This window comes from Cinclus cinclus, chromosome 1 (genome assembly GCF_963662255.1).
Source record: "Cinclus cinclus chromosome 1, bCinCin1.1, whole genome shotgun sequence".
In the NCBI taxonomy this organism is placed as follows: domain Eukaryota; kingdom Metazoa; phylum Chordata; class Aves; order Passeriformes; family Cinclidae; genus Cinclus; species Cinclus cinclus.
In genome coordinates this window covers 100,245,884-100,271,159 of record NC_085046.1, presented here as the reverse complement: position 1 = coordinate 100,271,159, position 25,276 = coordinate 100,245,884, and the positions used below count along the sequence as shown (strand labels likewise).

Genomic DNA, 25,276 nt, shown 5'->3' with positions numbered 1-25,276 from the left:
CTGCAAATTATGCTCTGAAAATAAACAGATGGCAATTCAGCTTTGCACTGCTGCCTCCTCCACACCCACCCCCAAGTGCTCTGGTGAGTTATCCACTGAATGTTCATTCTGAATCTCTAAGCAGAGAGCTGAAAATACTGGGAAATTTTCTCTAAGACTGGAAAATATGTTTAAGTATGCCACATGAGTATCAAGTTTATATGGTTTTAAAATATGCATAATAAAAAAGGGATTTACATAATTGAGAAGAATTATTAGTCTTGATGGAAATATCCATAGAAAATTGGGTCCAAACTAACATAAATTCTGGTTTAGCGATGCACTAGTTAAGAATGTCTGCACTCAGGAGCTTTCAGTTAAAGGAAGAGGAATTTAGGAAGCCTTATTTAATGACAGTTCTGCGCTGTACACATGATAGAACAGACCAACACCTGTTTAAGAACATAGTCTTGAAAAAATAATTCCAATGTTTTAACCTTTTCTTTCAAATGTATCTATCTCCTTTCTTCTGTGAAAGAAGCATATAAAAATTATACTAATGTCATAAGGACTCATTTTCTACTTAGGTACCCAACCTCAGATAAACAAACAGACTGGACAGAAATAACACTGAAAATATGGAAAAGAGAAAAAGCAACTTTCTATTTATTCACTGTGCACCAAAGGAAAGAAGTAAAAGAAAAATATCATCAATACTGTAAATTATGAGGAAGAAAATAATTCAGAATAATTAACTTAATATATTAGCATCTCTTCTACATTAATGCTCCTCATTAAAGTAAAGTGGATGGTGAAGCCTTCCTCCCTCCAATGAGACACCTTTGCATTATCTATATGCACAGAGAGGAACTCAAAAGGTATTGGGCTTTTCAAGTCAATTTCTATTTTCCTTTCCTGAGTGATAATCAATAAACTGAAGCTAACATGAAACAGAATCAAAGTTTGGTGGTCAGCTCTTACCTCTGGCTGTTGTGGCCTGACACACTATGAAAAGGCACCATGCCCACCCAAGCAGATTGAAGGCGAGAGCAAATATTTTCCCTTGTTCCCTCCAGCTATCCTTGTGGTCAACCTTGAAGCAACCATACAATATGTAGAGAGAAATTCATAAGAATATAGGACCCCCTCACTCCTTTATTGCAGCAGGGAAACTCTGCCTGCTCTCTATTTTCAAAGAGAAATAATTAGCCTGGATGATGATTTTTTTCTCATCCATTTCTTTAAATGTTAATGTGGCTGGGAAGGTATTCTTTTCAGGTGGTTTTCTAATGTAATTCATTCATGCCATCTGTCAGCACTTTCTATGACTTTTAAATGGCAGGGCAAGCACTCAGCACATCAAGGTGCACAATGTTAGTGCCACCTTTGTTTTATTTACCCCTGGAGGAGATGGGAGCATGCCAGCCACACTATTCAGCAGGTTAGCAGTGACAGCGAGTAAATAGCTTGCAATTCTGTAATGCACATCTGACAGCCCCACTTGGTGATGCCTTGCTGGCTCTTCAGCCACTCTGCAGCAATATATTTCACTGGTATTTTTACTAGCAGCACGATAATTTAAGTTTGATAAAAAGCTCCTCTGGCAAAAAAAAAAAAAAAGAAAAAAAAGAGAGAAAAGGCTGAATTAACTCAATCTTTAACTACATAAATATTAAGAAAAATAATCTTCATGGGGCACTAAAGACAAAAAAAAACACACAATAAAATTATGTGTATGGGGTTTGGGGGGAAATTTAAGAACATGTTTAACCTGTTAAAACCAAAAGTCTATCCTTGATACTGGGAGGATTAATGAATAAAGTTCATTTATTAGGAGAAGATTGTAATCGGTTCATCAATGAGTAAAGGTAGCAGAAGAAGAGAAGTGCAAATACATACGATAAAGAAAAAAATTGTCATCCTTTTGTGGTTTCTATTCAAAAAACCTTACAAGCAGCTTCTAAGAAAAACAGACATGGAAAAGTATTGAAGCTCAGGTTTACCAAAATCACACCCATATAATAAGGTTCTTAATCAGTCTAGACAATTGCAGTAAGTCTTTGCTTCTATTTCAGCATTTACTACAGTCACTGATATTTTACACGGGAAACAAATTAAAACAAGGATTAAAATTATAAAATGGAAGTGGCTTCAGAAGTGATCCCAGTAATGCTGGAAATACTTTCCAGCCGCAGAAAAATCACCAGCACAGTTCCTGAAGGACAGGTCTTGGCATGAGCCCTGTTTTTTTAGTTGACTTAGCAATTAAAATATAAGTGATAATGACGCTTGCTAATAACACAAATCAGGGAGCTACACTCAATATGAAGAAAAATCTCCCAGATTTTTCTCCCAGAACTGCATTATTCTGAGGACTGAAGGAACAGGAATGCTACTACAATTAGTAACACCAAAATACACCTAGTAATAACAAAAATGCATCAGTCCAACAAAACAAGCTGCTGTAAATGTGGTGGTGTGACTATAAACAACATTGTTTGCTCTATTAGCTGATCAAATAAAACCAGTATGACATTGCTCTACTGGAAAAGAGTATCAAATAAAAGACAACTTCACTGGCACAGGAATTATATCAATCACTGGTAAAACCACATCTAGACAAGAGTGTACTTGTCGATTAAATTACCCTCCTTCAATCCAAAGTAATGCAGATAATTAGTAGAAGGCCCAGAGTTCAAATTGTTTAGTGCAGTGCTGATGTGTAAGCTCACATATAAAAACAAATGACAGACTTTAGGGAACACATGTAGATAGTTAAAGGGGAGAGTAGGAGTTTATTTCTTTCCTTTTTTTTTTTTTTCTTTTTATTTTTTGGCAATAAGATAGGCTGATGTTTTACCACAGAAAAAGTCTCTTAAGTGTAGCAGGTTATGATGGCTCTGTTTATAGTACCTTTGTTTGCAGTAGTTCCTGGCACTTCATGCATTTTTCATAGCTGTTTCTTGTTAGTATACGCTGTATTCCTTGGAGTGCCAACAAAAACGGCACTCAGTTGTTACCAGCCTCCTGCCACTATTTTACCAAAAAAACAAGCAGCAAGAACAGCAGCTTCTGACAGTCTACAGGACTGCAAATTATTCATGGTGGAAGAAACATGACAATCATATCGCAAAAGAACAGATGAAAATACAACTTTCAGCCTACTCACTGAGCCACTGATAACCACAAAGATTCACAAAATTCCTTACTTTTGCACACAAAAACACAAGCAGTTCTGTGCATATCCTTTAACACATATTAACACTCTGTTTCCACGAGCAAAACCAGATATAATACACAAGCAAATGCTGATCTGCATACATGTTTATTGTTTTGCATATAAAAAACCTGGTATTTTCAGAAGCAAGAATCAAAAAAATTGATACAGCAGCTCAGGAGGCACGCTGACCCTGTAAACAGTTGATTATGAGGCAGTCTTAGCAAGCAAATCTGAGAATGCATTACACCATTTACATAAATCTTTTCCCTATCAAAGCTTTGTTCCTTCTTCCTGCCAAATCAATAAATGGTCTCCGCTCCACTTAGCGACTCCTCTCATGCACTCACTTTCATGTTCTCCCTTTCAGCTTCACTACAAATGTACATTTTTCCTCCACATGCAAATCTGGCCCCAGACTACACACTTTTCATGTCATCACAAAAGGGCAAAATTCTTCTCCCTATTCACAGGCAGCAGCCTTCTACACAAGAAAAAGAGTAACAGCCAGCTAGTCTACTGTCAGTTACCCAGGACCAACCCAGATTGCGTCAGATACATGATTCAGTACTTCCTAAAAATTAAGGTGATCCTTCTTTCACTGCTGAGCTATGTTTGGCTTAGATGTAAATTCAGCTTGAAGTTCTCCATATACCAAATCAAAGCAACATGTTTACAAAAAGCCATTCTAATCAGCCCACACTAGCATTCAAAATTCATAGATGAGTACAGCTACAAAGAAAAAAAAAAAAGATTAAAAAAACCCACAAGAATTTCTAGCAAAGAGGCAGCTTCCCAGTGGGGACAAGGCTAAGGAGTCCCAGGAGTATTGCAGCCATAGCTGTAATAGTTTATCTCATTTCAATATTTCACAGTTGTCCAGATAAACACATTCCATATTTCAAAAACAGACTCAGAGCAAATAAGTGTTTAAAAATTCTGCAGGTTTTCTCCTTTCCTGAGATCACTGAAAAAAAAAAAAAAATCCACCTTTAAGTTTTGCTTTAAAATGTTCATGAAGGGGAAAAAAAAAACCAAAACCAAAACCAAACAAACAACAAAAAAAACAAAAACAAAAAAACTAGAAATAAGAAAGCAAAGTTGCTATTTTGAAATATATTAGAGAATCTTTACAATACAACATACAAACTAAGTGAAACAGAAGACCCCAGAAACAAGCAAGTCCTCTCCCCCTGAACAAACGAAAAGTAAATGTCAACATATTAGTTTCCAAATTTTAAAAAATTCTCTAAGAGTTTAACTTTCAGGCATGTGCAGCATTTTATTAAGTATAAATTAATATAGTAATATAATGTGAAACACAGAACAAACACACTTGTGTAAATCTGTTAGATTGGTGTATGACAACACCACATAAGTTCTTTTACATGTCCTGAAAGAAGAAACTTAAAGACCTACTTGCTGCACTCGTACAAGGTGACAGTGCAGTGATGCATAAAATGACTAAAATAATATTCCCAAGAAATATTAAATTCTTGAAAAATACAAGAATGCAGTTAATTTACAAGAAATATCTCTATGCAGTTATGACATTGTTTTTCCTTTTAAAGTTGTTAGAAAGCATAAGAAAGAGCATATTTCTCTTAAAGTAAAAAATAAAATAATTCATAAAACACAACTGAGCAGACTCTTCCTGGATAAATGAACCACCGAACACCATTACTGGCTGGCTGGGGCTGATTGACCATGTTTTAATGAAACAGAGAGCAGCTGACTCATAAAATGAGAATGTATTTTACACTGGCTGAGTGCCTAATTCAGAGCTCACTGCATCCTTGGGCTCACTGTGAAATACTGTTAATATGGAAGGATGGGACATTACCACTGCCCTAAGAGGCAAACCAGAATAATTCAACAGCAGCCATGCACAAGCAGTGGCAGAGGAAATGGGAGGTGCTGGAGCCAGGATCCCTTTGCTGAGAATGTGGCCAGGATTGTCATGCCCCTGATATCCAGCACAACCCCAGGACTGGCAGGAAAGTAGCTTCTCTGTGCCATACACCAGTGTCCCCAAGAACCCCAGGGCTGCAGAGCCAGTGGAAGCGCTCAGCTCCGGGACAGCAAACCCCCATTTCTGCTGAGATGATACCCATGCACATCATCTCCAGAAGAGCTCAGCCTCAAGCACAAAGTCCCCGTGCCAGCTGAGGGACCAGCATTCTTGCTGGTGACAGCCCCACAGCCAGCCCACTGCATACAATGATGGGTCCTTGTCTCAGGGGCCACATGCAGCCCAATTTGGGAAGCACAAGGTGGTCCGAGTCAGGCAGATGCTCTACTTTGTTTCTGAAAGTCAGCCCTCCCAAACTCACACCACCAGTTTGGTCAAATTTCAAGAAGCCAGTTCTAGACTCTCGCAGCTATTTCTTCACTTTCTACTAATACACCATGGAGACAATCCCATGACAAAGGAAGGATGAGGAGGAAGGATGGCAGGAGGAATGCAGACAACTGAGCATCTCACCTCTCTGAAACTCAAAAACCAAAGAAGGACACACAGTGGAAAGAAGAGCAAGGACAGGGAATAATTTCTAGGGGGAAACAAAAAATGCATTAGCATAATAATTTGTTTGGGTGAAGATTTTGGCTTTCGGGGGGGGGGGGGGGTGGGGGTGTGTTTTTGTTTTTTGGTTGTTTTTTTTTTTTTTGGGTTTTTTTTTTGGTTTTTTTTTTTAATGCAAACCACAATCAGTTGACTCCCAAAGTAGCCTAGTTTGTACCTTGGTCAAGATTCAACAGGTAATATTTACCACAGATCGTTCCACAATTTCACTCATCTCTGGGAAAAGCACATTAAACCACACTAGAGGCAGATATTCACAAAACTAGATCTCTATCTCCACAGTAACACCCTTCACCCCTTGAAATCACAAAACAAGCCCAAAATACCAAATTTTGTTCAGGAATGTGTATTCTCCACCACTCGCTCTTTTCAGCATTATTATCTCATATTTGTCAATTTCGATGTCTCCTCTTATGTACATAGTCACCTTGCCAAAGGTGTTCTCAAAGACTGACTAAATAACTTTTGTCTCCCTGAATTTCCACTTCTTTTTCATTGCCTCTTAGATGTAATCTTTAATTCTTTATCTCCATATCCTTTCACTCACTTTTTTATGGAAGTCCTGTTACGTCCTTCCCTGTAATTTCTAGGATTCACACATTTTTGCTGGCCCCCCCAGCTAATGTATTTTCTACTGACAGAGTTATTTGCTGTTTTTATTATCACTCTGCCAGCTGGCCTAGTTGGCTATCTTCTTCAGCTCCCTATCCTGCTTCCAAACATCATTAATTGTTTCCCTATTCCTTAAATGACACAGTGATTTCTTTGCCCTTTTCTACGGAAACCTCCTATCCGATCTCCCACTCTACTAACATCTTCCTTATTCTCCGTACTCTCAGCCCTCATACTCCATTTGCCTGGTCTTCTGGTCTTTGCTTAACTGCTTTATCTACCTGCCTTCAAATACTTAATAAACTGGGGCTTAAAATAACCTGAAACACCAAATCCCCCTACAATCACAGTATTATATAACAACCTTCCTCATTAATTGTTCTCTCCTGTGATATTCAGCAGGCCAGTCAATTACACTCCATTTGTAATTCTTCAATTTTAATTCTGTTTGCTTCCAATAAAGGTGACTGTTCTTCTGGATTCACACTAATGCAATCCCTATAAACCATGATTCACTTTTCCAGACAAATGAAAAGCTCAGAAGCAGACCAGTTCCCTCCACACAAGAGGACATGTGGTTTCTAAAACGTTAAGTGTATTTGGTTTGCATAGCCTGGTTTTGGTAGCAGGGGGCCTACAGGTTGCTCCTGTGAGAAGCTGCTAGAATCTCCCACCATGTCCAGCAGAGCCAATCCCTGGTGGCTCCAAAGACAGACATGCTGCTGGCCAAGGCTGAACCAAAAAGAAATAGTGGTAACACCACTATGATAACAGATTTAAGAGGAAAGGGAAAAAAATAAAAAATAGACATCATGCTATTGCAATTGTGGCCAGGGAAGAGCAGAGTGAGAACATGTGAGAAAAACTCTGCAGGTACCAAGGTCAGTGAAGAAGGGCGAGGAGCTGAGATTCCCCTGCAGCATGTGGTACTGATCACAGCGAAGCAGCTCTGCCCCTGAAGTCCATTGATATCCGCAGGGATGCAGAGATCCACACACAGCTCATGGAGGAGTCTGTGCCCATGGATGGATGCCAGGGAAGATGCTGTGACGCTGTGGCAGACCTGTGGAGAGAGGGGCCCTGCTGCCAGTATGGAGCAGCCTGTTCTTGAAGGAATGCACCCCTTGGAAGAATGATCCACATTGCAGGTTTGAGGGGAGCTGTGGGAGGGAACTCACATTGAAGCAGTTCACGGAGAGCTGCTACTCATGAGAGAGCTAAACTGGAGACGTTCATGGAGAACTGTCTCCCCACAGTCCAGCAGGGGAAAGACTCCTCTCCCTGAGCAGCAGAAGAAACAACAGATGATAAAGCTACCATAACCCCTGTTCCTCATTTCCCTGTACCACTGCTGGCAGGATGTAGAACAAAGCAGGGGTGGGGGAAAGGCGTTTTTAAGGGTTTATTTTACTTCTTTTTGTCCTGTTGTGATTTTGTTAGTAATAAATTCATTTCATACCTATTTCATTCTAAGTTGAGCCTGTTGATGGTATTTGATGAGTGATCTTTCCCAGTCCTTATCTTAACTCATGAACCCTTCATTAAACTTTCTTTCCTCTGTCCAGTTGTGGAGGGGGTTTTGTGGCTGCCTGGCATCCAGCCAGCATCAACCCACTACAGTCTTTTTTGCAGGAAAAACACAGGCAGTATTTCACTGTGGGTTAGGGAAATCTCTTTATCTCTTGCTAGAGGAGCTTAAATTCACCCACCAGCCACTTTATATACACTTTGAAATGCCTCCTTTGAGTATTCACATACCCTCCTAGTTTTATAAAAAAGAAATCCATTCCCACCACTATAACTGAATTTTTAATATTTTGCTATCTCAATCTTGTTCCAGGGAGAGGATTTCCATACTTCTTCACCTGGAAGGAAAACACAGGGTAAAACTCCTTCACCTACCAATTCTAGTACTGTAGGAATTACCTTATAACTCTGCTACAGATTTATAACATTTACCACAAAAGGAAATCAGATAACTTCATGTAGTAAAACTAGATAAATCTACACTCTCACATTTTTGTCAGCTGATTTACTTCACAACACATTAAGGAATTCAGTAATGCCATGAAGACAACATAATCAGCAAGATAATCCATTACTACTGCACAGAAGATAAAAAACGGACTTCCCTCTGCAAAATTTTGTGCTTTATAAGAGAACCATGATCCCAACCAATAAACTAGGCAGTTTAACTACAGATGCATGCACAGGCACTATCTAAACCAACAAATAAAGAAACCAAAAACCTGAAAAAGTCGTTCACAAATTGCTAAAGGAGATGTCTTCAGAAAGAAACACACATTAAGCCACATGTATGTTTTCAGCAAACATTGGAAGTCTGGGCAGATACATGACACAGAACATTGGCAAGAGATGCCACATGGTTATTTTCTGCTATTCTGTCTTTGACCCACAAGCCAGCAGATGTTTTCTGCAGTACTGGTCATGTTCTGAACCATGCAAACTATTTGCACAGCCTTGGATTTGACCATGGTAAATTTATCTCACTCCCTGAGCATTTTTATTCTCTTTACAATATTTATTAGCATGTTTCATCTCATAGCTCTTTCACAGGATCTTTGGATTTTCTAGCACATCCTTTCACAGAGACTCTGAATGCTAAATGCTTCCATTTCTACTCCCTAGGAAGCCAGCAAAAATTTTCATCATAGTGTTCAGTCTTATCCACGTCCCTTACATAGGTACCTAATGAAATCAAATTGTTACCATTGTGCCATGATTCATATTCATACCTAATTCATATAGTTAAGTTGTTTTCAGATTATTTTTCTTTTGGCCATAACCCCAGTTTCAGATTTGTCAGTGCACTGAAAGTAACTGCTTTCAAGTTAACAGAACCCCATCATATATCTAAGAAATTTATTTGGGAATAAGTCTGACTTTTTCTCCTGCCTGTTAAATATTGGCAAAGGATTCCAATTTCTCTTACAGGATCATAATTTAAATTATTAGGATATAATTGTTTAACATTACCACTTTCGGCAATTCTGACTGAAAGAAACCATTATACTGCATCTTTGCTATAATTATTTTTAAATTACAAGATAATTCACGTAACACTAGCCATTCTATATTTGACTAACATTATTTCCAAAATAAGAAGACAGATGATTACTGTGGGATGCTGACCACTCAAAACTCACAAGAAATCAATGCAAGGTACAAAGATTCAAATACTACAAGGTCATTTGTGTCAGAAATAGTGAGGCCATCAGGACCAGGGAAGTGATTGTCCCCCCGTACTCAGCACTGGTGAGGTCATGCCTTGAATCCTGCGTTCAGTTTTGGGCCCCTCACTACAAGAAGGATATTAAGGTGCTGGAGCACGTCCAGAGAAGGGCAGTGGGACTGGTGGTAGGGTCTGAAGCACATGTCTTCAAAGTTTCAGCTGAGGGAGCTGGGGTTGTTCAGCCTGGAGAAAAGGACACTGAGGAGACCCTGCTACTCTCTACACCTGCCTCAAAGGGCATTGTGGCAAAACAGGTGTCAGCCTCTTTTCCCAGGTAACAAGTGACTGGACTAATAAAGTCACACAAGGAAAGGTTTAGTTTGGATGTTAGGAAAAATTTCTTCAGTGAAAGGTTTTTCAGTAGTCACCACCCTAAGGGTATTTCAAAGACATGTAGATGTGGTGCTCAGGGACATGGCTTAGTGGAGGCAGTGCCAGGTCAACAGCTGGATTCATAAAGGTCTACTTCGACCTAAATTATTCTATTCTATCCTACTCTATATCACCTCTACCTTGTTATTTATGACCCCTTAGAAGGAATCTAAATATATAATGAACTTAATTATACTAAAACATAAAACTGACAGGGAGCCAGGATGAACTGCCATGAAATATGTGCATAGCGTCTTTTTGCAAGAAAAGTGCAAAGGACACTATTAAATGCTGGAGGCAATTTGTTTGTGGTTTTTCTCTCAGAACATTCAACATCCATGAGGGATGTGAATCTGGTTTTCAGACAGCAGCAATTAAAAAAAAAAAAAAAGAAGCAAAAAAAATCCAAATAGCAATGGCTACTTTGACAGTTGACAAAATCTTTTTTCCAAGTTCACGAGAAGAGACAATTATGTTACTGCTTGTGGCAGGAGCCTTTGAAAAGCAATGTTTTTCAGCCAGGATTTTGACAAAAAACAAGGAACTTTAGCATACAAACAGCTCTGTGAACATCGCCAAGAGTATCTTCACCTAAAGTTTTGATAAACCACTTCACGGAAGACATTTTCCTTCTCTTGTGCCAAAACTTTCTTAATGTCTCCTTCTCCACTATTTGTGCGCACCCACAATATCATTAATTTATTGAAATAATTTGCAGTCTTACACTAACCAGCTGTCTTCTGCTGACTTTGAGGTTGAATATCAGATTATTTCTTATTTTAAGTGTAAGGAACAATTTAATTAGATACAAGCATACCTCGGTACTGAAGAGAATGACAAGCTGATTATTAGTTATCTGAAGATACAACAGCAGTTTCTTTCTAATTTGGTATTATATCTCCCACTTATTTACACAACTTTGTGAAGATGGTAAGTTATATGTTATCTATCTAATTCATGGAATTCAGACACTGGCATATCTGAATAACCTTCTGGCACTGGCAGCACTTGTTCTTGGACAACTGCCTTGGGAATCATTACGAGGTTTTAAAAAATAAATTAAAAAAAATTTAAAAAAATATATATGTTTGCATCATGCATGAAACAATTGGCTGACCTGAAATGTAAATCATTTAAGCAACAAATCCTAGCTTCATCAACATGTCAAAAAATATAATTGTATCAATTCTTGTAAAAAATGTTACTAATACATTTATTACCTGAGACCATTTAATATTCACTACCTCAATGAAAAAAGAAAATAGTGTATATTTACCTTGACTTACCTTGCTACCTTTAATAGTAATACAAATTTTAAAAATGCTACCTGTAGCATGTTCATACTCCCCACCTTTGGAACATTTGATTCACTCCTTATGCACAGACATGGGATGCAAGCAGGAGACTTGCTGAGTCTGATTTGCAAAAAGGATGGGTACCTCCAAGCAAGCATGACTCAGTAAATTACATGTAGTCAGACAATTCTGAGAGTCAGGCTCATCTTCCCTAATTGTTTTTAATTTCTCACATACTAGGAGAGGTACACTTACTCCTTGCTAGAATATCAGAAATGTGTCAACATTTTGGTTATCACAATCTTTATGAAACTCTAAAGCTAAAATTACCAGTGTCTTTCAAATGTTTTTTAAAATACTACTTTGATATTTCCCTGCAGATAGAAATTTACTTTTTCAACGTCATATGTTTAGAAAAGAAGATGACCTCACAATAAAACACCAGTTTTGAAAACAGTTTGAGCAACAGATGACATAGTACATATTTTATTTGCAGTACTGCATATGGGGTGGTGTTAATCTTTCAAAGAAAGGAAAGGGCAACACATACAGACAGTGAAAAATGTGAATTTGAAAGAAGACTGTATGCAAAAGCTGCAGGCAGATTTCAGTATATTTCCCACAATGACAACATAAAGAGCCTCCAGAAAAGTCATCTGGGCAGCTACAAGAACACTAATTATTGTTTTCTGTGTCTCAGTCATCTGGCATCCAAGGGCACACCTGTGCAGAGCTAGAGCAGAAAATGCTACATGCTGCAAACAGTTTAACTTTTCATATGGTTAAACTGTAATTCCTCCCATGCTTCTTGTAGAATGAAAGAGGATAGGGGAGGGAATTTCCAATATACAGTGGGCTGACCCTCAAAAAACAGCACAGTTAACTGAACACTATGGTCAAAGAAATAAATTATAAATCTTGCAGTTTTCAGGGGGAAAAATTGGAAACAATTCCTTCTGCTGGATTTATAGAACCCAGCACAACAAATTCTTTGAATGATCAGCACAAAGTGTTTCATATGGCAGAAACCCAAGCCAGTTTTTCAAATACTTGTTTCAAATTTGCAACCCAACAGTAAACTACTGCTAGAAGTAATTTGTCAGTTCTGCATGAGGTGGAGATCATGCAGGTGAAAAGAATGCAATAAAGAAACATGAAGAGCTGATTTTTTCCTGTGGTTTTAAAACAAATTAGCTGTCAAAGATATGCAGAATAACAAGAAATACTGACTAATTAAATATATTCAAGTATGTGAACATGATTGCTGGGAAAATAATGCCAATAATTTACTGGCTAGTAAGCTCCTTAGAACTGCCAGCTTTGGACAGTTCTTGAAGTTGGGAATAAACTTTGTAGGTCTTGTATTAATTCATCATTCCACTCATGGCAAGTCAGTGACTGATGATGGTGTCGGTGTTACCAAGTAACATTCATTAATAATCAGCACTTTCAGATGAGAAACCCAAGTTCAACTATTCTGAGCTTTTTGGGTGCATTTTGTATGCACCCAAACACAGCAAATCAAACATGCCCTACAGATACAGGCTGTAATTAATGTATTTCTTTTAAAACCAAGAATGGAAATCTGCACTGTCATGAGATTTGAGGTGCCAGTGAGTTTACACAAAGACTGAAGAAACAACTCCTCCCAGCAGTACTTCCAAGATCTGCTGCTGCACAGTTTAGGATCAAAATTCAAAATCCACACCTAGAACATCTTGAAAAACATACTGAGGCACCTACTTTCATGTGAGGAAAGAGAGTTTAGGATTTACTGCAAAGATTTAATGCTTAGGTCCTTAATTGAAAAATTAGGAGGAAAAATTGCTGCAAGTTCTGCCTGGGTAGCAATGTTGACTGTTCAGAGATAATAATCCAAACAGTAATTTATTTTTATTTGCAAGCCTTTGATCACAATTTGAAAGCTCGGGGTTGTTTTTTTAGGGTGGATTTTTGTTTGGTTTGTTTTTTCTCTTTTAAGGAACAATAAAAATGGTAAATGTCTACTTTCTGTTTGTCACACTCAAAAAAGGTCGAAAAGTTCCCAATGCAGCATCCCTTGGGACATTCAGCATAAGCCCTTGGGCTGTATCAAGCACAGCATAGCTAAGGGAAAGGATTACTCCCTTTCTTCAGTTATCATTAAACCACATGGAATTTTGGCCCCCCTCAGGAAAAGAAATATGTTGATAAACTTCAAAAAATCCAGGGGAGGGTCCCAAAGACAGTGGAGGCTGAGGGACCTGGGCTCAAAGACAAAGCAGTTTTGTGGTCACTTCACAGCAGCCTCCTGACCTAAGGGGAGGTCATGGAAAAGACACCACTACACTCTTTACAAAGGTGCCTACTGAGATACAATGGCTAAAAACAGAAGTTGGGGGGATATAAGAGATGAAGGGAAATAAATGAAATGAAATCTCAATGATTGTGAGATTAACTAAGCACTGGAAGAGGCTGTAGACCTCCATTCTCAGAGATTTTCAACACCCAGTAGGAAAAAGCCCTGAGCAACCGCAGTTAAATTCAGTGTTGCATTGGAGATTGGAGATGTCCCACAGTGCTTCCCAGCCCGGGATGCTGTGAGAAGGGAAACAGAAATCCTGTTCCATGCCCCTCCCATAACCACCCCAAAAACCTGGGGCAGGGGTTGGCAGGGATGCGGCCAAACTCAACTGCTTCAAAAGAATGTATGAGAAACCCAAACCGAATAACTATGGAATTACTTGCCCCACAGGAGAACATTATTCTTTCTCCTCAAAACAGAGGCTCACTGCAGTGACTTGGCTAACTTATTCTTTATGTTTTCTGTTTTAAACCAACTGCTATATTCTCATTTCTGAGTATTTCAATGATGACTAACACGCATTAATTATGCAGGCAGGATTCTCTGGTACTGAGACCTTCTTGCTCCTTCCAGTTTGCAATACTGTCTAGCATTGGAAGAAACTTACTGCTATTCCATTCCAAGAGCAACAGGAAACAGTGAACTCCACGGAGGGAAGAAACAAATGGAACTCCCCCAAATACAGTAAATACAGGCAGGAAATAACCTGATATTCTTCTTCTGCAATTCTAGCAATTCCAACTGCTTCATCCTCTACTAATGACCACTTGGGACCTTCTGCCATTTCCTTACTATTGCCAGTATGGCTCACCCAGCAGCCAAGTTGTAGGAAACAAGATTTGTGTATTGCTTCTTTTCTCTGTTTTAACATGGACTTCTCTAAAGGGAAGGGTGAACTTAAATTATTAGTTCAACCCTGATTTCTTCCCTCCAAACAGCACAGTGGGATTGTCTTGTACCCATCAGTCTGTCTACATGCTGTGATAAAAACACTGGCATCAGGAGAGGCTTACTGAGGCTACCAAAAGTTGACAGTGGCTTATTTCACATAAAGTTATTGTATCTCCGAGCAACTTATGCCTAAAATCACTGTGGTACAATAAACTGCAAGGATCTTTTTTTTAAGCATACATAAGTATGTTTACTTTTGCTTTCAGCAAATTAACAAGGAAAATATTTGTCAACATCTTCAAGCAACTGTGAAGCTTTACATAGAGATGGCAATGAAAAGCTGCAAGAAACAGGCCATATTTATGTACACCAACAGCATCATGATGGAGTTCATTCACTCAGCTCAATAAAAACAAATGGCTAACAAATTAAACACTACACAGTAAGAGAACACATGACAAAGTCACAGGTTTGTACAGGTTTATAAGAAGAAGCACAGTGGAAATCATGAACTATAGGGATTCCAGTTGAAACATATAGAAAAGAGTAGACAGTGTCATATAGAAACAAGTAGACAGTGTCACACTGGTTTGTTGGGGGGTGTTGCCCAATTATACTCTGAAATGACAGAAGAAAGTCAAACTTGATTATCTTTACCAGATGCTTTGTTTTTAAGAACATAGCAAAGACACTATTTAAAGCAAAGTTTTTAAAAGATGGTTATTGATTTGATTTCCTTTCAATTTTGAGAAAATAAGCTATGGAAAAAAAAATAAGCTATGTGGTTTTTGTTTACATAGCACTATACTGCAAATACACATGCCCCAAATCCAAGAGATTTGGATCATACATCACAGATCTTTATTCTCCAGATTACAGTTTTTTGACATGTTAAATGTCTAGACAAGAAAGAAGGAAGAGGAGGAAGGAGAAGAATCGAAACAACTATGCAGCTTTTCTAGCTGATGGTACAGTTATCACAACAGAATTTCTTTGGCCGAAAGCACTAAAACCTGAAGAAAGCAATTTTATTATTTAGCATTCAGAAAAGGTACAAATATTTCTCTATGACTTTCTATGCAGAAATAAACAATTACTGCCCTCCAAGAAAATGTTGATGTTGTCAATGACTCAAAACCAAAGAAAATAATTACAATTTTATGCTTGCAGCTGGAAGAGCCCTTCAAAATACATACACCAGAAAGTCTGGGGTCTGACAAAGTTTTGAAGGGTTAAAACATGTAGCTTCTTTTAACTTGTTGTTTTGTGGAAGTGTTTAAGTATGTAACTGCGTCAAAAAAAGCAGTGCGATTGAGGAATGTAATAGGACAGGTTTTATAAGTTCTAGGCATGGAGTGAAGGAGCAATTAATGGAAACACGTTTTTGAATACTGCTTTAAACAATATTGTCATATATCACAACATGATCTAATATTTATTTATGATTGTAAAAGTTTTTACATACATCAGGATTTGTGGAGACTAATTTCCCTCACTTTCCTTTGGTGCATGAATTAATCTATTCTCAGTGCCCAGGGAACTGCAGTTCTGAAAGATGTTGTAAAAAGCCACAAATATAACTAGGGGAGAAAAGCACAACACAGATGTAGCCTCTATGCAACCATTTTGCATGTTCCAGACATTTCCCAATATAGGAGAAGGTAATTGAAGTGAAATACAGAGTGTCACTGTACTTGCTTGCTGGATTTCTTTGACAAATCAGCATCAGAGATGCATAATGCTATAATCAACATCACCTTTTACAGCTGGAGATTTATCAGGTTGGATAAAGGCCTACTACCAAATTGCAAAAGGGGGGGACTTACACTGGCTACCCAGCATATTTCTGATCATTCCTTTCCAAGCCTTTGCAACCTCAATCTGCACTTAAAACAAGCTAAAGTTAACACATACATGCAACCTGGAATACGGGACTGCTAGCAAAAGAAGTTTAGTGATCCTCAAAATACCTAGGAGCTAATTTCTTTAAGAGCAAATCTTTTTACAAAACAAAACAAAAACAAACAACATACAGTTTATTGAGTGGCATTAGCACAATTAGGAAAAAGACAGCACTTGTTTAGCATCTCTAACCGTAGTGTTTGACATGTTTCAGCACAATAGCAGTCCAGAACACATCCCCTTAACTGTTCAGGCAATCATTTCCAGTCACCTAATGCAACTTCTGATCAAGGGGCAGAACTGATCCCCACTTGAATACCCACCTGGTACTTCAGTTTTAACTTACGGTTCTGTCAAGCTACATTAACTAATTAGTGGCTTAGAAACATCAGACAGAGTATGTAATGTCTGGAGTCCCAGGATAAAGAATATTTTGCCCAAAAGGGAATGATTAGTGTATCACTCACAAACAAACAGTCACCTTAAGTTTTACTTCCTTTATAAAATACTTTCCAAATTTAAGGCTACCACAATGAACTCGGAGAAGAGCTACACTGTGCTGTCTATGTAAGTTGTGAAGGTATCCTGTCCTGAAACTCCCTTTTTTATGGGGAAGGCAAATTTACATAATCTTCATCCCTTTCTCTTCAGAACTGGACAACTGATAGGAAACTCAGAGCTGTTAATTTCTACAGTTAATCTTAATGGTTGATTTTATGCTTGCAAATGTTATTCTAAAGTGTTAGAGCAAATAGAACACTGCACTGTTGTTGATTTTAGTGATTATACATACTTTCTCCCATCCAAAGTATTATTTGCTAAGGCAACAAACTCAAAATGAATTCAAAGGTACTCCTTTGTATTCATGGTGGAATTCACCCATGGAATTCATTGCCACAGGATATTATCAAAGCTAACACTAAAGCTCAGAATTAATGATATAAAAGAAATTAAAATACAGAATAGCAACCTTAATGTGACATTCAGGTTTTACAACTGCCTACTTAATACAGGAAATAGACAGGTAAGACCCTCAGGAAAAGAGAAGTGCATTATTACAACCACACCCTGAACATAATGCATCAAGGGATGTACTTATGACAAACACACCAAAACAGCTGATTTAAATGACAAAAAAACCTCCCAGTACACCAGTTTCTCTCAGTAAAAGAATAAGAAGGCTCCCTCACTCATATTCCTGGCAGCAAAAACTGCACTTTCTCTGCAAACTTCTTATCTACACACTACCAGCCTCTGACCTGCTTAGTTTCAGTGACCTGTCAAGATGACAGAATGAAGATCTGTGATCACCACTAAAGTAATGCTACAGAAAACTTTTACCCTAGAAAACAAATCTCGATTGATTTAGTTACAAATATTGATCAATCTGCTGGAGTACAGGGAAAAAATTATACAACCTCTTACTAGAAAATCACGTTTAAAGTATCTTTAGAGACACCTAAAGATATTAGAAAGGCAACTACAATCTACTGAATACACAGACTTTTTCACTAATTAGAACTTGCTAACTTCATTCTTCACAATGGAAGCTAAACAGTCTGTTTTCAGAGTGTTAGATCTAACACATGACAGTAGTAACTGATGTTCCTCAAGCAAAACATTATCCTCAAAAAAAAAAAGACACCACAGCTTCACAACAGCTATAATTTCAAGGTGAAAAGATATGTAGAGAAGAAAAGATGAGGTATAAACACACAGCAGCTTTACACACCTGTAGAAAAGATTTTACTGTTCTGAAGGAGGTGTCCCTTGCAGATACAGTCCTTCAGATGATACTTCCTTCCAAGAGTCCTTTTAAGCAACACCAGCCACTCTGAAGTTGTTCGGCTTTTGCCAGCATTTGCAACTCTGCTATTCCAACAAACGTGTTGGTAAAAATGCAACACAAAATTATTTTAATGTTTAAGTGGTTAAAACTGTTGAACTCTGTCGCCCTGCCTAATGTGTATCAATAGATGTTGATGTATTGTTGCTGTTTCTTGCATTTTTTGACTTTTAGCAAGTACCTGAAACAAAAAAGCACCATAGCTACACACATCCAGGTGCAATAATAGTATTCTCTTCCCTGATCTCCATCAAAAATACACCAAAAAATGAGTTATCACCAAACACACAATCAAATACAAAAGTCTGTCATTTCAAGTTTTGCTTTAACTGCTCTGATTTTAAAAAAGAAACAAACAAAATATGGCTCAGTGTTGTACCTGCAATTTAGAAGACAGGGAATTTCATGCATGACATGATTTGCATAAATTCCAGCATAGAAAACAAAGGATTCAAATGCTTTCCTGTTCTGACAGTCACCCAGCAAACTGTCCACTTTCTTCAAGTAACTCACCAGTCAGCTGTCTCCCACTGATTTTCGTTCCCACATTCCAAGTTCACCACTATCTGTGGAACAATTTACCCACTAGGTAAGCCTTAACCCTTGCAAACTTACAGGTTCTGGTTTCAGCTCATCTTAGTAATTAAGTGGATTCAAACCACTTTACAGAATGGTTACAATAAATAAGAAGAGAAGGTAAGAACTTAAGGAGAGTTCCTATTTTTTTTTGTGGGATTCATCTTTAAGTGTTTTTCCAGACTAAGTGCTAGGGAAGAAGCAGAGGCAGTCAACCAGAGATGGCCGCTACACAAGAGAGAGAGAGCACTGTACTTGCAGCAGACTGCTGCCTCCCCACTCTCCCAAAAACTCTTTCCTTTGGAAATTGATCCTTGGTGGAAGCCACAGAGATTGCAATGACATTTTGTGCACAAGAACATCTAACCCTGTGCCTACAAGCCTGGAAAATGTTGCTCCTGCAAGGCTGTCTATATATCGCTCTGAACAAGACAAAATCCCACTGAACAAGACAAAATTTCCAAAGAAGCCAGTTAAAATAATTTAAATCATTTCAGTAGGGAAGGAAAGCTTCCATTTTAGCTGGTTTAGAATCTCTTGTGCAAACTGATATCCAAGTTAACTTTTTTTTTCAGCATGCTACTCACTAATGGTTCCTAGACCTTTTGTTCCTGTGACTAATTCTTTTATGAGTGTTCTGGAACAACAGCAGAGTTTTTAAATGTAATGGGAATTCTGTGTGAATTTTATCATGCTGGTCCCTATCATTCTCTTGGTACATCATAAAAAATATCCCCCAATGTTACCATTATGATAAAAAATCCTCACCATTCTGATCTTCTTTTCAGTAACTGACCAATTTCAGAGCATAATAAGCACTACTTCTACAGGAAGTTTATTTCAACTTCAAAAATAGTCAAAGGTTTTTGATACATATGTATACATTGTCACATGCAATGCCTCTGCAGAAACTGCCCTCTAGTCTGAGCAGTCCTGCATCACAACTTGCTTTGTCATCACCATGACATCACCTGCAGAGACAGGCACATAAAAATCACTCAGTCACCTGAAAATTGCGACAAAATGTTGAATTCTGTGATCATTTCTTGAACAGCCACCTCCAGTAAAATCAATGAAAAGCACAAAATAAATAATAATCCAAGCACAGCGTGGTTCGCTGCCTCCACAGGCTTGCCTTAGTACTACAGCTGTGCAATTTACTCTCTCTATAGGAAATGTGAGCAGCAGTAATCCAAAGCGGCAAAACACATAGGGAGGTAATGGATTCTGAAACACACTTCAAACACGTAATTTAAGAAGCATTTTAGTACCTGGTAATGTAGTAATTCAGGTATTTACTCTTCAAAATTTTCATCAATATTTGTTTAATTGGGGATAAAAGATCACCCAAGCACCCTGGACTCTACCTTTTCTTTTCAAGGCAGAACATACACCTCACTCCCTCTGAGACACTTCCAGCAGGTGAATATATGTATTTTTGAAAATACTGTAATGATTTAGGAAATATTCTCTGTAACACAGTGTTCATATCCTGAAGAGATGCTAATTCTGATTAATTCAGTATCATTCTCCTGAGTACTGACTGCTGAAAGGAGAAATAAAAGGGGGGAGGGAAAAAGTGAAGAAAAATAATTCCTGCTATTTACCAGGAGTTTAAGTATTTGTCTCAAAGAAAGTAGTGAGAATTTCCAAATAACATCTGAACTCTGTCAGCAAAAAAATCCTAAAGTGTTTTCTTTTTACCTGCCACTGCTTACAAAACACTGATACCTGCACTCAACCCCTCAGAAAACCCTAAACTTTCTACAAGCTCTAGAACTCTTATAGTTCATCTGGGTCAAAATTCAAGAGTTCAGAAAGCAAGTGTAACTTCTGGGAGGCACTTGGCCCAGGCAGCTACCTCACTGAAGCCCATTTGCTGATAACGCACAATCCGACAGCCTCAGTCAAAACCCAGAGAAAACTATTCTCTGGAAAAAATGTCCTAAGCATTTTTTTTCCCCCAGCACCCCATTTGAAAATAATCATATTTTGCTTACGAGAAAACTAATTAATTGTGTGTGAAAAAAGAACAGTTGGAAGTAGTATAATTAAAAACTCTTATCAAGTAAGCCAGCTTTGTGGTTCGAGTCTCCGTAAAACAAAGAAAGCAATTACTAAAAATTGCTCTGATGCCTTACTTTGACACAAAAAAAACCACTTCTTGCATTTTTCAAGTACACATATGAGTAACAAAAAAACATAGGTTCACACCAAGGCTCAAGCTTTAAAAGACAAAATACAAAAAGCTCACATTCCACCACCAGTGCCAAAAGTTCCCTCTCCTCTATTTTTTATTTGTTTTTTCAGCACTGTACTACTACAATACAGAAAAAATATCACACTGTAGTAATCACACTAAAAAAAATCCAATAAATCCAATCAAACTCTCAGTCTTATTACAGAACACACTACTTTATTTGCAATAAGTTTCACATTACTCTAAGTTACTGTTTAAACTCTAGGATCACACTGGACTGAATGTAAGATTTTTATCATTAAAATAACGTGATTGGCTCAACCTCGAAGTCATAAGCATACAATCAGCTTTTCAATAGCCTTTCATTTTGTGCATGTTAAATTTCCTTAGATGTCTTCATCAGACACTCAGGATGCATCATTCCTGAGCTTTAAATGGAAACATCTAGGCTTACCTGCACAAGACTGGCCTCTTCAGTGTTATAGACCTGATCCTAAAAAGTTTTACAAGGAATTGTTTTTTCTCAGTCATGTGATCAGTGCTTAGAAAGTATTTCATCCCAGCGAACCAGTATTTTTTCATAAATGCAAACTAGCATTAGTATTTCTTTTAAAAGTATGTAAACTTGAGGTATTTGAGGTATTAAGACTTACAGCATTAATAATTATAACAGTATTTAAGGAATCCATTTTCAGCTCAGCAGATGTATTATTTTTAATGAGCTTGCCACAGTTGCCATTATCCTCCACCTGGTCAGGGCTCTCCAACCTTATTACTTTCTAATCTTAGAAACAAAAAAACAAATTATAGCATGATAAGAAACTGTAATAATTGAGCATTTTAAAAAAATCACACACAACAAATTCTGAACCAAAAGAACCACTCTGTATTTCCACCCTTTTGGCAATGCCAGACACATTCACTGCCCAGACAGGGGCAGGAGACACAAGAGCATCAGTCCCACAGTGAGTCCTTGTGGCAGCTTTTCAGCTGTGGATGTAACCTCACCGTAAGTCATACAAAAAATAAAATCACTCTAAAAAGCCCTTTCCAGAAGCCCATGAAACATTTCCTTGATGCTCTGGAAAGGAAGAGAGCACTGGCTCAGAGACGGCTCATGGATAACTCAGGGGCAGATACAAGGTAAGCACAAGAGTGAAGCAGGCTAGACTATGTTTCACCCTAGTGAGGGCTCTTCTAAGAGGTTGTAAAGGGAGGGGGGAAATAACACCTACTGTAAACTAAGGTAAGAAAATAGCTGTTTGTCTGTTTACCAACTCCTCTCTCAAATCCAACTGAACAAGATTGCTAGGTCCAAACCCGAAAGTTCCACAGCGGGATTTCTTTCTCATACTCAAGATGGGAAGTACCTCTTTCAGGTTTTATATTTCCATTAATTCTCAGATGAGTAAGATTTATGAGCATAAGCAATTCATGACAACATCAGTTCTCATCCGTGGAGGTATTACTGCAATGCGAAAGTACTTCTGCATTACTAAGTATCGGGAGTAAGGACAACAAAACCATTTTATTTGAACTTGTTTTCATACGAAGAGTCTGACAAGAGACAGACTGAGCACCTGACAGAACGATACCCTTCCTATTCTAATACCACAGCAAGATAGTATATTATTAGAGCAATACTCAAAAAATTCACCTAAACACCATTTCTTTTCTAGAACCCTTTCTTCTCCCCACGCATCTTTCCAGCAAATCTATCCTCATATACTTCACTGATCTTTCATAAATTTAAAGAAAATACGATTCCAAACAGGGAGTTAGCTCTATGACTAACGCTGGCATTGAAAGACCTGCCTTACATCCCCACCCCTTGGCTTTGAGGGCAGGCCACCACCTGCCCCATGCGTTGCCACCCAGCTCCTGCACACACAGCATTCCTACACACCGGCCACCAAGGCACAGACATCTGGTTGCACAGAAACACGCTTAAAGCCCCTCATCTGCTGCTATGGATCAGTGGCACTGTGCCCTTCCTAGCACCAGTGGTGGCCACTCAAGCCTAGGGATGAGCACCTGCGGGGAGGACACGGGCTCCGGACGGAGCTGAAAGCGGGTGCAGATGGCGTGGATGGTCCGAAAAGCTGCCTTCATCTCATCCCTCATAAAACGGTGCTAACAGCACCCTCCGCACGGCCCGAGGCAAAGCGGCAGGGGAAAAGTGCATTTTCACTCCCAGGCCGAGAAAGCAGGAAGGCTGCACACCGCGAGGCACCAGGGAGCGCCCTGGGTCCCGCATGCTTCCAGAGGGACTGACAATGGGATCCGCGTCCTCATTCCCAGAGGAGAAGTCGGAGGCAGGGGAGGGCACCTGGAACCAGAGTGTGCGGCAGCTCCCGGGCGGGGTGGATGGAAAGACGCTGAAATAGAGAGGAGCTGGCCGGGCCACCATGGGGTTAGTCAAGGGCAAAGCCTCGGGAAGGATGCGTGTTTCGGGGGCCGCTGGGCAGACCGGTCCTGGAAGGATGGTGAAACCTCATGAAGAGTGGGAGTCGCTCCCGGCAGTCCCGGCGCCCGCTCCGTGCGGCCGGGAAGGGGCTGGCGGCGGCCCGGGACCAGCCCGGGAGCCCCGGGGCTGCGGCGCAAGGTACGGCCGGCACCTCTCCGCTGCCTGCGGAGGATGCGCGACGCGGGACTGATCATCGACGGGTTTCTCTCCGCACCGTGCCATTCCCGGCCCTCACTGCCCGGCTCCCGCCCCGCTGCCCTCCGCAACCGCGGCTTACGAGGCCACCCCGTCGTCCTGCGATCTAACCGGACTTACTCAGGGTTTTTCCAAATTGTGCGGAGGGCATGGGTCAATATTAACATATTCACTCATGGCTGGACACCGCAGTTCTCCATCCAAAAACAAGTAGTTTCTTGGATGGCCGCCTGCTAAGTAAGGCGATTTAATAAACTGAAATTTCTCTCTCTCAAAGTAAGGAAAAAATCTACCTCCTGAACACCTCCGTAAATCTGAGAACTGCTCCTTCTGAAAGACGTTCACTCTTCCCTTTACAAAGCACTCCCGAAACCCTAACAGGGCGGCCGAAACAGCCTGCCTGGAGGGCAAACCCTGAATCCTCCTCTCTCCCACGCCTTGCCCGAGGATGCGGGACGACGCGGGACTCGAGAACCAGCGGCAGCTGTTCCGAGCGAAAAGCCGCGGAGCTCCGCACACCAACGGCGACAAAAATTAACACCAACAAACGTCTAAGAAATAGGGGCGAGTTACGAAGTTTAAAGTTTCTTGGAAGAAACGGCGGAACGGGGGAGACGCCACGAGGAAGGAGAGCAGAGCATCCGCCAAGTCACCGGCCCCGGCGGGCAGCGACGGCGGTCCCACGGCCCCGGGACCCACAGAGGGAGGGGAAGGAGAGAGGTAGGGACGTACCGGCAGTCAAGCACACGGGCAGGAGCAGCCGGAAGGTGAGCCCGCACACCACCTCGCTGGCCATCGCGGCGGGCGGGGGTCGCGGCCGGCCGGCCGGAGAGCCGTCCCTCTCTGCGCGCCACCGCCGCTCCTAGGGCCGCCCGTCAGCGGAGCCGCCGCGGCGGCGGAGCATCGCCCGTCCCCTCCTCGGCTCAGCCGCGCCGCCTCACGCCTCCCGCCGCATCCCGGCAGCAGCCCATGCAAGCAGCGCCGCGCCGCGCCCCCGGCCGGGGGCACGCACACGCCCGCCCCCTCGGGGCTCCCCCCACCGCCCTCCCCCGCTCGCCCGACGGCGCGGGCCCAGCCGGCGGCACCCACGGAGCGCCCCGCGCCGCGCCAGGGAATTGCCCCGCTCCCCTCCCCGCCCCGCCCCGCCCCGCCCCGCGCCCCTCCGCCGGGACCGTGCTGCCACCGCGCCGGCTCCCGCTCCTCTGCCCTCAGAACTTCGCCCGCTTTCCCTAACGCTTTTTCTCGGGTTGGTTTTGGGGAGGCGTGTTAACAAAATTTTTTTTCTTCACTTTTTTTTTCTTTTCCTTCGTTTAAAGTTTTGTTGTTAACGAGGTTTATTTTCGTGATTGGGGAGCGGTTTTCTTTCATCTGTTCGCTTCGCGCCCCTCCTCCTTCCCCTCCCTCTCCCCCCCCCCCCCTTTCAGCAGCACATTTCGGTCCACAAGAAAATTGTCGCCTGGAAAAAAAATAGATCTCCGGTGGCTGGAATGTATTTGACTTTGCTGGAAAGCTTTTTACCCTTTAAAATACGGTGCTGGTTAGA

At 40.4% G+C, this 25,276-nt stretch overlaps 1 protein-coding gene across 1 annotated transcript in view; it reads right to left on the bottom strand.

Moving 5' to 3' along the window:
• Positions 1 to 24,661, bottom strand: part of PIEZO2 (piezo type mechanosensitive ion channel component 2) — a 283,163-nt gene extending 258,502 nt beyond the window's left edge. The window contains exon 1 of the mRNA XM_062500913.1: positions 24,466 to 24,661. Coding sequence (XP_062356897.1) covers positions 24,466 to 24,529 — 64 coding nt within the window. The 5' untranslated portion in view covers positions 24,530 to 24,661. The remainder of the gene's footprint in view (positions 1 to 24,465) is intronic.
• Between the last annotated feature and the right edge of the window lie 615 nt (positions 24,662 to 25,276).